The sequence below is a fragment of the Orcinus orca genome, chromosome 14 (assembly GCF_937001465.1).
Source record: "Orcinus orca chromosome 14, mOrcOrc1.1, whole genome shotgun sequence".
Classification (NCBI taxonomy): Eukaryota; Metazoa; Chordata; class Mammalia; order Artiodactyla; family Delphinidae; genus Orcinus; species Orcinus orca.
The window spans coordinates 90,261,029-90,274,148 of record NC_064572.1 but is presented as its reverse complement, the minus strand read 5'-3'; the positions used below and the strand labels follow the sequence as shown (position 1 = coordinate 90,274,148).

Here is a 13,120-nt window from a genome sequence, read left to right as displayed (position 1 = left end):
CAGTTCTGGGTTCTCCCAGCAGCTAAGTTGACTCCGCCGCCCCTGAAGCGATTTTCACAGCCGGGGAGGTGCAACTGTGTTTTCCAGCTCATTAACCCGCGGTGGCTATGGCACAAAGCACGCCGGCTGCACAGAGCAGAGCGCGGCAGCCGGAGGATTCCACAGGTCCCTGCCGCCTGGAGACTGGAGACCAAGCCGCCCGTTGTCCCCCAAATGCCCCACCTGTTCACTCAGGCCCTTTGAACACTCTTCCGCCTGGGGAGAGCCCAGCCTGGCTGGACGGTGCCAGGCCGTGATTAAAGGGGCCTGGCCAGGCGTTCAGGGCCGGGCAGGGAGAAGGCCTTTGGGAGGGGAGCACGTGGCCCAGCTGAACAGGACCCTCTCTAACTTCCCGGGGGTGGGGCCGGGCCCAGGAGGATCCCTCTGTCTCTCCCTAGGATGGCGTTCAGGTTGGCGGCCTTCCCCACCCATGCTACGAGCTGGCGCCCCTCACCAGCACTTCTGTCCACAGTGCCCACGGCTTGTGAGAGGCCCCTTCCACAGTGGGATGGCTCATGGGGGGAAGAGCAAAAGGCTGCCTAGGGTGGGCCTGGGCAGCCCCCCACCCACCCGCATCACTCCATCCCCACCCAGACCCGGGACCACCTGTCACCCAGGAGAGCAGGGTACGGAGGGGAGGGGCCCCGAGCCAGTTCTTCCTGCAGCACCAAGAAAAGTAGTGAGGCCTTGAACCGGCAGGACTTGCCGTTTGCTTCCCTCCCCTTCCCAGGGGTGGGGGCTGCCTTGGGGGTTCCAGGCTGTCACCATCCCTCGGCCCAGGTGCCACATGAACTTTTCCGTGGACTTCCCAGAGTCCTCGCAGTAGGCGGGCAGGTGACACAGAGATGAGATGGGCCCCAGGGTGCCCGTCCCTCCATGCTTCCCGAGTAGGGCCCTGACCCCAGCCACACCCCAGCCCCAGAACCTGCCCTCTCGTCCCAGCGCCCACCTTCCCCTTACTCCCTGCACTCGAGCCACACAGGGCCTCCAGCTGCTCAGGGGCCTTTGCCTTTCCACCAGCCCCTCCTCGGTCAGAGGGTCCTGACAAAGGGTTCTCCCCCCAGAGACTCTGGGTGGGCCGTTTAACTCCCAGGAGAAGCAGTTGCAGACCCACTGCGGTTTCACTGCTCTGAACCCTGGGGCCCCTCCCCCATGAGTCCCATGGCCTCTCAGGCCCCATGGGTCCTGGAGCCCCTCCTCTGAGCGCTGTGGCCCTGGCATCTGCCCCCAATGTCTCTCTCTGTTCCAGCTTCCCCTTCCCTCCTCCCAAGTCAAGGCCTGTACAAGGCTGCCCACGATGCTTGACCCCCCAGGATGGACCCTCCGCCTGCGCACAGGTGGGAGGGAGCATGTGCCTGGCTGGCCTCTGAGTGGTGCAGGTGAGAGCCAGATGCGGTCCCACCCAAGGAACTCAGCGCACGCACCCCAGGGTGGAGTTTCCCATGACCTCCAGTGACTCTGCGAAGCGGAGATGTTTGTAATAAATCCTTGTGCCAAAAACATGACACACCAATCAAAACAAACATAAAATTACATCAAGGTCCGTTATAGCCAAATTGCTCAAAACCAATGATAAAGGCAATATCTTCTTTCAGAGAGAGAAGACATCTTGTGTGCACAGGAGCAAAGATGAGGACGATAGCAGAGCTCTCGTTGGAAACAGTGCACATGAGAAGACAGTGGAGCAATGTCTTCAAATACTAAAACCTGCTAACTTATAGTTGCACTATAAGAAATATTTTTAAAAGTCCTTACACAGTAGGAAAGTGATACCAGATGGAAATATGAATGTACCAAAAAAATGAAGAGCACCAATAACAGTAACTACATGGAGGAATAGAAAAGGCTTTTTCTTATTATTTAAATCTCCTTAAAAGGTAACTGACCATTTAATCAGAATGTAGTGTGAGGCTTATAACACGTAGTGGTAAAACGTATGACAACCATAGCACAAGAGTCAGAAGGGAGAAATGGAGATACCAGACACTACTGTAAAGTTCTTATACTGTACACAAAGCAGGATGATATCACTAGAGGTACGTTGCGGTAAACTGAAGATGTATACTGTCAACCCTAGAGTAGCAAATAATAATAATAATAATAATAATAATAAAAGTTATAGCTAGGGCTTCCCTGGTGGCACAGTGGTTGAGAGTCCACCTGCCGATGCAGGGGACACGGGCTCGTGCCCCGGTCCGGGAAGATACCACATGCCGCGGAGCGGCTGGGCCCGTGAGCCGTGGTCGCTGGGCCTGCGCATCCGGAGCCTGTGCTCTGCAACAGGAGAGGCCACAACAGTGAGAGGCCCGTGTACCGGAAAAAAAAAAAAAAGTTATAGCTAATAAGCCAACAAAGGAGATATGCTGGAATACTTTTTAAAATATTCAATTGATCAAAAAAAGAAACAGAACAAAGAACAGATGGGAAGTTATAAAATAATTAGTAAGATAATAGATTTAAACCTAACCTACCAGGACTTCCCTGGTGGTGCAGTGGTTAAGAATACGCCTGACAATGCAGGGGACAATGCGTTCAATCCTTGGTCTGGGAAGATCCCACATGCCGTGGACCAACTAACCCTGCGTGCCACAGCTACTGAGCCTGCGCTCTAGAGCCCGCGAGCCACAACTACTGAGCCTATGTGCTGCAGCTACTGAAGCCCATGTGCCTAGAACCCATGCTCCACAACAGGAGAAGCTACCGTGATGAGAAGCCCACGCACCACAACAAAGAGTATCCCGTGCTCGCCACAACTAGAGAAAAGCCCGCATGCAGCAATGAAGACCCAAAACAGCCCCCCCACAAAAATGTAATTAAGCTATAAAAAAAATTAAAAATAAACCTAACCTATCAATAAGTACACCAAATGTAATTGGTCTAAATATCAAATTAAGAGTCAGAGGCTGTCAATGTGGATAAAAGAGCCAGACCCACATGCACAGAGCCTACACAAAGCACTCTTTAAAGATAAATACACAACTATGTTGAAAGTAAAAGCATGGAAAAGTGAAAAACATGCTAACACTAGTCAAAAAAAACCTGGAGTCTCTACGCTAACATTAGACAAAGTTGACTTTAGAGCCAAGAAATTACAGAAATGAAGATCATTTCAAATTGATAAAAGCATCAATTTGTCAAAGGCATGTAACAATCTTAAACATTTGTGGACCTAACAAGACAGCTTCAAAATAGGTGAAAACTGATAGAATCACAAAGAGAAATAGACAAACTCACAATTACCATTGAAGTTTTTGATATCCCTTTCTCTATAATTGACCAAACAAGTAGGCAGAAAATGAGCCTATAACCCTACAGTACCAAACAATAAGTACAGTCGGTAGGTGCTTATCAACCAATTGACTCAATTGATATTTACTGACCACCCCATCCAGCAACAGAAGAATTCATATACTTTTCAGGGACAACAGAAAATATTGACCAAGATAGACCATATTTGGGGCTGTAACACAAGTCTCAATAAATATAAAAGGACACATGTCAAAGTGTGTTCTACCAAACAAATGTAAAATGAAAACCAATACAGAAACATCCCTAAAAAATCCTGAAATACTTGGAAACTCAGTAACCCGCTGAGTGACCCTGGGTCAAAGAAGAAATCAAAAGGGAATTATTATTTTGAACTAAGATTGAAAACATATCAAAATTGCAGGATGCACCAAAGCAGTACTTAGAGGAAAATTCATAGCACTGAGGGCTATATTAGAAAAGAAGAAAGGTTTAAAAAAATCAATGACAGCTTCTACATTAAGAAACCTGAAAAAGTAGACCAAAGACAACCCAAACTAAGTAGAAGAAAGAAAACAATGAAGATCACAGTAGAAATCAATGAAATAGAAACCAGGAAACAATAAAGGCAATGAATCTGAGAGCTGGTTGCTAGATATCAGGGGCATTGGTAAGCCTCAGGCTGCCCAAAGAGCTGGCACCAGGGGACTCTTGTGGGCTTCTTAGTTCACTTCCGAGCCATGGTCCTACCCTGTCCAGCCTGCCCTAGAGCAGAGGCCAGAAGCCCTGGGTCTAATTACTGTCCCGTCTGGGGCCTTGGAGCTGAGGGGCGTCAAGCTTGGAGTGGCTGCTTTGTTCCTCCTGTTTCTAAAACCATCCTACACTCATTCCCGTCTTCTCCTGCATGGTGTCGTTTCTCCCCCCATCCCCCGCCTGTTTTTCAAGCATCTCCAAAGAAAAGTTGTTAACCCTCAAAATAAAACAAATATTTACAACTCAATAATTCCAAAATAGCATCATCTCTGCTTCATGGATTCTTCCAGCTGTCCTACACTCGGGCCCGCACCTGGGGCTGCACGGTGAGCCCTTCCTTAGGGCCCCACTGTTTCTGCACACAGTGGCTTCACTGGCCCACTGCTGTCCTGTGCCCACCGAGGCCCCCAGCTCTGCCTGTTCTCTGCAGTCAGATGCCCAACGGCCAGTTCCCCCAGGAGAGAGCGACACCCCCACCACACACAGGCAGTCTGACTCTCAGCTCTGCCAGCAGAGGCGACTTGAGCACATCCCACCTGGGGGCTTGGAGATGGGCTGGGCAGGCAGAGCGAGGGAGGCAGCAAGGAGGCTTTAGGATGCTCCGGGGGGCCTGGGCTCTGGGAGAGCTGGTGCCAGAGCAAAGGTCCCAGGTGCCATGGAGCCCTGGCTCCCTGCTGCCTCTGACCCATGGAGAGCGCTAGGCCCACCACCCTAGGCAGAGCACGGACTTGAGAGTCACTCAGGGCTGGGTCCACCCTGCCTGACCCCCACTGCCAAGTCGTCTGTCTCTCTGAGCCTATTTTCTCTCCCACAAAAGCTGGGGTGATAAGAGGTGCCTCAGAGGGGAGACCAGCTCCCTACTGTTGCCGTAACAACTGACTGTACACAGCCCAGATTTACTGCTGCACGGTTCTGGGGCCAGAAGCCCAAGTGGGTCTCCCTGGGCCAAATCAAGTGTCAGCGGCCTGGGCTGGTCCTGCTGGAGGCTCTGGGGGACCCCAGGCCTTAGAGGCCGCCCACCAAAGCCAGCTATGGCTAGCTCATTCCTTCCCACGCTGCCATGTCTCTGGGCCCTCAAGGACCCTGGTGATTAGATTGGGTCTACCTGGATGCGCCAGGATGGTCCATCCCAAGGGCAGTTGATGAACAATCTCAATCCTGCCTTTGCCACGTACACATTGCCAGGTCCCAGGGACTAGGCTGCAGACATCCTGGGGGGGTGGGTCATTCTGTACCGGACAAAACTATATGCACCTATTGCTCTGGACAGAGAGGTCACTCAGTAAAGATGGGCTTCTCCTCTGATTTCCCCCATCAGGAGGTTTGGCAAAGTTTCAAAGCCCTGGATGTAAAGAATAAATGTGAAAGTAAATTGGCAGAGAAGATAGAGGTGAACAGGAGAAAAGAAGTGATGTGGGGAGGGACTTCCCTGGCTGTCCAGTGGTTAAGACTCCACGCTTCCACTTCAGGGGGCACGGGTTCAATCCCTTGTCAGGGAAATAAGATCCCACATGCTGCGAGGTGTGGCCAAAAAAAAGACGTGGGGAGACACTATGAAGTGATGGGGTCGCAGGATGAGTCCCAGGGCCTTCTTTCCTCAGCTCCCACTTTCATCTGAGCCTTCCCCATCTCATGGGCCTCATCTGACTGGGAGCAGTTCCTCTCCTGAGCGACGCCAAAGCATCCACCTGGGGGACCTCACGTCCCACCTGGGGGACCTCACGTCCCACCTGGAGCACCTCACGTCCCACCTGGGGGACCTCACGTTCCACCTGGGGGACCTCACGTCCCACCTGGAGCACCTCACGTTCCACCTGGGGGACCTCACGTCCCACCTGGAGCACCTCACGTCCCACCTGGAGCACCTCACGTCCCACCTGGGGGACCTCACGTCCCACCTGGAGCACCTCACGTCCCACCTGGGGGACCTCACGTCCCACCTGGAGCACCTCACGTTCCACCTGGGGGACCTCACGTCCCACCTGGAGCACCTCACGTCCCACCTGGGGGACCTCACGTCCCACCTGGAGCACCTCACGTCCCACCTGGAGCACCTCACGTTCCACCTGGGGGACCTCACGTCCCACCTGGAGCACCTCACGTCCCACCTGGGGGACCTCACGTCCCACCTGGGGGACCTCAAGTCCCACCTGGAGCACCTCACGTCCCACCTGGGGGACCTCACGTCCCACCTGGGGGACCTCACGTCCCGCCTGGAGCACCTCACGTCCCGCCTGGGGGACCTCACGTCCCACCTGGGGGACCTCACGTCCCACCTGGAGCACCTCACGTCCCGCCTGGGGGACCTCACGTCCCGCCTGGGGGACCTCATGTCCCACCTGGAGCACCTCACGTCCCACCTGGGGGACCTCACGTCCCGCCTGGGGGACCTCACGTCCCACCTGGAGCACCTCACGTCCCGCCTGGGGGACCTCACGTCCCACCTGGAGCACCTCACGTCCCGCCTGGGGGACCTCACGTCCCGCCTGGGGGACCTCACGTCCCGCCTGGAGCACCTCACGTCCCGCCTGGGGGACCTCACGTCCCACCTGGAGCACCTCACGTCCCGCCTGGGGGACCTCACGTCCCACCTGGAGCACCTCACGTCCCGCCTGGGGGACCTCACATCCCACCTGGAGCACCTCACGTCCCGCCTGGGGGACCTCACGTCCCACCTGGAGCACCTCACGTCCCGCCTGGGGGACCTCACGTCCACCTGGGGGACCTCACGTCCCACCTGGGGGACCTCACGTCCCACCTGGAGCACCTCACGTCCCACCTGGAGCACCTCACGTTCCACCTGGGGGACCTCACGTCCCACCTGGAGCATCTCACGTCCCGCCTGGAGCACCTCACGTCCCACCTGGAGCACCTCACGTCCCACCTGGGGGACCTCACGTCCCACCTGGAGCACCTCACGTTCCACCTGGGGGACCTCACGTCCCACCTGGAGCATCTCACGTCCCACCTGGAGCACCTCACGTCCCACCTGGAGCACCTCACGTCCCACCTGGGGGACCTCACGTCCCACCTGGAGCACCTCACGTCCACCTGGGGGGCCTCACGTCCACCTGCCTCTCTTTTAGCGCACCCACTAGCTGCTGGAGCTCATGTCACCTAGTCCCCCTCTGGCCAGAGTCATGGGTAAAGTACCACTTGTGTTTGGAGCAATTTTCCAATAAGTTGAGAAGGAAAAATTCAAAGGCTCCAACACAGATGCCTTTGAGGAGGGGAGTGGCCCCAGCCTTTCAGGATGAATAGGAGGCTCTCTGGGGCCTCAGCAATGACAGCAATGACATAGAGGATGAGGCATAAATCGATGGTTTCTAACATGGTTCCCCTGGAGATTACACTGTCTGGGAAGTGTGGCCCTTTGGAAGGGGCCCTGAGGAGTGGGTGGTCCCGCCCTGGAGCAAGACCCAGGAGATGGGCCCGTCATGGTCCCTTGTGTGCAAACTGTGCTACCACCCTGTAGACGGCATCCAGGACGGGATGCCCACCATCCCCATACAAAGGGGACCGTCGCTTTCTTCAGTCACTAACGTGGTATCACCTTCAATCCTGCGGCACCGTCTGGCGTGAGCTCTACGTGACCTCTCCTCCGCAGCATCAAACCCTCCCCTCCACCAGGTTTTAAGAGGAGGGAGAGCACTTGTTTGAGTCCTGCCCAGTACCAAACTTGCCCGGATAAATCCCACAAAACAAAATCCATTCTCAAGAATCATCTCGCTACACTGACTCCACTGAGGAGGCCCCTCAGGGCTTCCAATCCCCCCGTGTCTGTACTCGTCACTCATTTCTGGAAGCTAAGGATGTGTTCATTCCCCATGAATTCAGCACCAAAAGGAGGCAGAGAAACACAGGAAATAAAAGTGTCTGGGCCTTCGCTTGACCTCCTGTCCCCACACAGCTCAGAGCAAACTGCAGGGACAATGCCACTCGAACTGGGGGGACAGTGTCTGCCCCAGGGTGGATCGAGTGGGGCATTCTTTGGGGCTTTGCTGTCATTTCAGGGGCTCACCTGGGATGGGAAGGGTGCTCCTGTCCACACAGCATGCCTGGCTGGCCTGCTCCTGGGCCGCTGGGAAGCCGGGTCCCTGCAGGTGTCTTCATCCCTCCTGGTGGCCAGAGACGGTGCCCAGGCTCCCCTACACACGGGGTCCAGGGTTCTGCACCCAAAGCCCCCACGTTGACAGAAGTGGGATCCCTTCCTTCTCACCGCCACCATCCCCTGCCCCATCTCCCATCCCAGGGCCCAGCGGGGCTGGAGATGACACTGTGCTAGAGGCCTGGTTGTGCTCAGTGTTGGGGTCTGGGTTTTGATATCCAAGCCCAGGGGCTCTCCCCCAGCCCCACATCCTCCCTCCCTCCTTCCTCTATGCCCCTGCTGGAGCCAGTGCCAGTCAGGGGCCTGGTCAGCACTGGCCCAGCCTTGTTGGGAACTAGAGACAACAGTCCAACACCCTCAGGGAGCCAGTCCTGAAGGTCGGCCCCTGCGCCTGGCCCCATGGCCCCATCCCACCCCCAGGCTAGCCAGGCCGCAGCCAGGCCCCCACGTCATCCACCCAGAGGCCACCTCCGGAGTGTCCTGAGTGGACATGGGGCAGGCGGAGGCAGCTGGCTGTCATCCTCATTAAAATTCTTTTTCAAACGCTCCTGTGAGTGGCCTGCTAAAGATAAGCTATCAGGAGAGAGGCCTTCAAAGAAAGTGCTCTAATGGTACAATTATCTTCAATCAACTCAGAACATCTTTATTACATTAGAAAGGGGCAATCCATCTTGGAATGCAGAAAGAACTGATCTAGCCACAGATGCAGGCCTGGCCTGGAGGGGTCTGAGGGCCCCTTTCAGTCATGCTTCTAAGTTTGCACGGAGAGAAACTTTCTAATTGAATTTTTCTAGCTGAACTGGATAAAGTGTCACCCAAAGCTAGATTTCATTAAACAACTTTGAGGGCTTCCCTGGTGGCGCAGTGGCTGAGAGCCCGCCTGCCGATGCAGGGGACGCGGGTTCGTGCCCCGGTCCGGGAAGATCCCACATGCCGCGGAGCGGCTGCGCCCGTGAGCCATGGCCGCTGAGCCTGCGCGTCCGGAGCCTGTGCTCCGCAACGGGAGAGGCCACAGCAGTGAGAGGCCTGAGTACCGCAAAAAGAAAAAAAAAAAAAAAAACACTTTGGTTTTTCAAAAATAAACATGTACGGATTTAGGTTGCTGTTTCCGTGTTCTGGGATATTAATCGGACATAAAGGTGTTACCTGCAAAATAATCTCATGATTTATTCTAAAACACAGTCGGGGTTTCTTTCGTTCCGCGAGAGGCTGCAGAGCGGTGCCTCGTCTGCAGCACCCCAGAAGGTTTTTAAACCAAAGATTGGTTCAGTTTTGGAAAAATAATCCGAGTGAAGCGTAAATCTCTGTCGGGCCTTGGCTCCACCTTCTACGAGCCGTGTCGGGGATCCCTCTCCGCCTGATCCGCGGGGATCAGCGTTGACAGCGTTGACAGCCCGGCCCCGTCTGGCCGGGTCAGTCGGAAGCCCGCGCCGCGGGGCTTTTCCCAGGTCCCAGGTCTCGCGACTCCGGACGATTCGGCCAAGCAAGTGAGGAGCGGGAGAGGCTGACGGTGAATCCAACACCCAGCGACTGACCTCGCGCCCCAGCGGCCCGAGGCGCCCTGCCTGTGCCCCAAGCCCTGCGTCGCAGGCGGGTGAGAGGTCGGCCCCTCGGCCTTCTCCGCGGCTCCGGGCCCTGCCCGGGGACCTTCGACGTGCCCCGCCGGCCGTTCCTGGAGCCAGGCCGTGGGACGCCACGGAGAGCGTTCGGCAGCTACGGGTGCCTAAAAAGCCATTCAGGGTCAGGGCACCTGAGGCCCGACTACAAGGCGACAGAAGCAGGGTCCTCGGTCCGGGCGCAGGTTCAGTCAAAAGCAGCCCCCAGGGTTCGGAGGGAACGCCTGGGCCACAGCAGGCACGCGCCGAAGGCTCAGGCTCCGGACTGGGCGCAGCGGGAAGAGCAGCCGGCGAGCGACAGAGGGACAACACTACGGGAGGCGCCGGCGCCGCCTCTCTGACGGCGCCGCGCTCTCCGCGTCTCAGGATCCGCGCGCGGTCCCGACCTGTGCCCGGACCGCGGCTCAACCAGGTCGCGCCCACTGTGGGCTCCTGCGCGTGGGGAGGCTGGGGCCAGCGCCTCGTGCTCCCCGGGTGTACCAGCCACCTCCCAGCCTGGCCGCAGCGCTCCGGGAGAGGACAGCCGGGCTCTGGGAAGTCCACAGGGGTGCGCCAGGCAGGCCGGGGCTGGGGCGCTAGAGTCCCAGTCGGCCGTCCCGCCCTCCCGGGTCAGCGAAACCAATGGACGCCTGGGCCCACGCGGCAGCGACAGCGGCGATTGGAGAGCTGGGCATGAAAGGGGCGCCGCCTTTTTATAGGGCTCTGAGGGCGGGGGCGCAGTGGAGCCCCCGGCAGTGTCGCGGCGCGCTGGCCCCACGTCGCGCCTGCTGAGCCCCGCCAGCCCCGCGCCCGCCGGCCAGCGCATGGCCCCGACGTCGCTCGGCATGAACCCTGTTGGGCTCAGGACGTGCAGCAGGGACCGTGCGGGGTCCGGCCCGTTGCCCTTCAGCGTCAAGTCGCTGCTGCAGGCAGAGCACTGGCTGGGCGCGGAGCCCGCGGAGCCCCGGGAGGAGAGGCCGCGGGGCGCCGCGGAACCCCGGGCCTGGGTCCCGGCGGCCGCCCCCTTGTCCTCCCCACGTAAGTGCCCTGTCGCACGGTTCTGGGCTGCGAGAGGAGCCCACCCGGCCCGGGCTCGGAGGACTAGGGCGGGAAGGACGCTGTCTCTCGTAACTTTGGAAAGTAACCAGCCACTAACGCGCCGGCCCGGGCGCAGAGAAAGAAACCAGCCCACGCGAGCCCACCCGACCCCTCCCGCGCGCGCGCGAACCCCACGGCGGCTCCCCGGCCCCACGCCAAACAGGCTTCTGCTCCACCCTGGGGCGGAGCCCGCAACCCAAGACCCGGGGCTTCTTGTCTCGGAGTCTCTCTGGCCGAGCACCCCTTTTGCTGCCGTCACTCCCCGCGATGGTTGACTTCTGCTTGGCCTCTGCGCTTCCCGCCCAAGTTTTTCGCTTTTCCAAGTGGGCAGAGTTCCCCTCCTCCCGAGGGACGCAAGGCCACCGATCTGGGGAGCAGAACCCGAGTCCACAACGGCCCCCCTCTCCGCGCGCCGTCTCCCCGGTGCCTCGCTTCTATTACCCCGGAGGTTTGGGGGTATCTTGTCTCAACTGAGGTCCGCGGTCTCGGCCGGGACACGCATCCGGAACCGTCCTTGGCGCGCACTGCTGGCGTTTGAGCGTCCGCTTTGTGCTCTCTTTCCCCCTAGGCGCCCCCAGCCCTCCACCCTGCACCCTCAGGAAACACAAGAACAACCGCAAGCCGCGGACGCCCTTCACCACCGCGCAGCTGCTGGCGCTGGAGGGCAAGTTCCGCCAGAAGCAGTACCTGTCCATCGCGGAGCGCGCCGAGTTCTCCAGCAGCCTGAGCCTCTCCGAGACGCAGGTCAAGATCTGGTTTCAGAACCGCCGGGCCAAGGCCAAGCGACTGCAGGAGGCCGAGCTGGAGAAGCTGAAGCTGGCGGCCAAGCCGCTGCTGCCCTCGTTCGCCCTGCCCTTCCCGCTGGGCGTCCACCTTCACGGCTCCCCGGCCGTGTACGGCAGCGCGGCGGGCTCCCTGCCGCAGGTGCCGGGACTCCTCGCCGCGCCCGTGGCCGCCTACGGCATGTATTACCTGTCCTAGGGCTGCAAGGCCGTGGGCCCTGGGGGCCCGCTGGGGAGGAAGGGCACGCGCGCAGGGGGTGTAGGGGGCGGGGTGTTGTCTTCCGCCACCGGGGCCACCCCTTCCCAGGGCCGGAGACGGGTCCCCGCGGGCGAGCGGCGCCCCGGCCGGTTCCTTGCTCCTGGTGCGCAGCGGGCGTCTCGGGGTTCTCTTCTTGTCTCGTTTTTCAGGTTTTTGTTTTTGTTGTTGTTAATACTGTGTTAAACTGGATGCCGCAAGACTATCTGTGGGTATCTTACGGTTATTTTAAAAAAATGTTTTTATAAAGTTATGTTAGTGCAAACTTTCCTGAAAGACAGTGAACATAGTTTTATATTGTCCTCGAAATGGACAAAATAGGACTTTCCAATGTATACAAAGCAGCCAATAAAGTATTCTGAGGTTTCCTCTGTGGACCTGTCTCGGTAACCGCGGCGGCTCGGAAGAACTTAGTAGATTGTTTCTGGCTGCAGCGGCAGGAAACTGATTCGGAACAAAGAAACGACAGGAACAGTTTGGTGCCGGAATTGCTAAAGAGAAACTTACCAACTACTTTCGCTAACTAGGTTTCTCAGCGTTGTGTGCGAGTGGAGACTTTCACGCTTATTTTAGGGAATTTTTCCCGCGTTCATTTATGTATTTATGTATTTTACTAGAGAACGTCCGGAAGCCTGAGGCGAAGTGCTGTCTCTGTGGGATCATGTGCGTGAGGGTGCGTGCGGTGAGTGTGCGCGGGGCATCCACGCGTGGGCCCGGCGGCCTCGGAACCTCGGACTCGTGGAGCGCGGACCGCACCGCGGGCTGGCGCGGTCGCTTGGCTTCCGCGGGGACGGAGCTGGAGCGGGACAGCGGTCGGCGTTGTCCGGCGGAAAGAGAAGGAATGGCCGCGCGCCCGCAGCGGGACCGGCGGCGCCAGCGGCCAGCTGCGTCCTGCCGACTCGCCAGGGTGGCCGGTGGCCGGGGACCTGCTGCGCATCCTTCTGCTGCCTCTTGACAACGTGCTGTCATAACTTAGGAACCGGGCGCCCAGGCGCCAAGCAAGAGGACGGTCCAACCCTCTCCCCTGTCCGAGCGTCTGCCCTGCCGCCCCCAATGCTCCGACTCAGGGCTGGGGCCGTGGCGGGCGATCTTGGGGTTAGCTCACCTCCCCTCCCTCACCCGCCGGGCCGGAGGGGGCACCTGGGCGGCAGACCGCCTCTGCCGCGTGGGCGTAGGGACACGCAGTGACCACGCGAGAGGCCAATTCCAGGCCCGTCTCTCCCTGTAATGACTGCAGGGCTGG

At 58.3% G+C, this 13,120-nt stretch overlaps 1 protein-coding gene across 1 annotated transcript; it reads left to right on the top strand.

Moving 5' to 3' along the window:
• The first annotated feature begins 7,178 nt into the window (after nt 1-7,178).
• On the top strand, nt 7,179-12,245 carry LOC101285247 (homeobox protein MSX-3). Its single transcript, XM_033420639.2, has 5 exons — nt 7,179-7,182; nt 9,694-9,865; nt 10,129-10,186; nt 10,461-10,779; nt 11,408-12,245. The coding sequence occupies exons 1-5, from the start codon at nt 7,179-7,181 to the stop codon at nt 11,818-11,820; spliced, it is 966 nt and encodes a 321-aa protein (XP_033276530.2). The 3' UTR covers nt 11,821-12,245.
• Nucleotides 12,246-13,120: the final 875 nt, after the last annotated feature.

Coding starts and splice junctions, on each gene's coding strand:
- LOC101285247 (XM_033420639.2), top strand. Junction 10,187..10,460: donor TCAACCAGGTCGCGCCCACT/GTGGGCTCCTGC, acceptor GCCTTTTTATAG/GGCTCTGAGGGCGGGGGCGC. Junction 10,780..11,407: donor CGCCCCCTTGTCCTCCCCAC/GTAAGTGCCCTG, acceptor CTTTCCCCCTAG/GCGCCCCCAGCCCTCCACCC.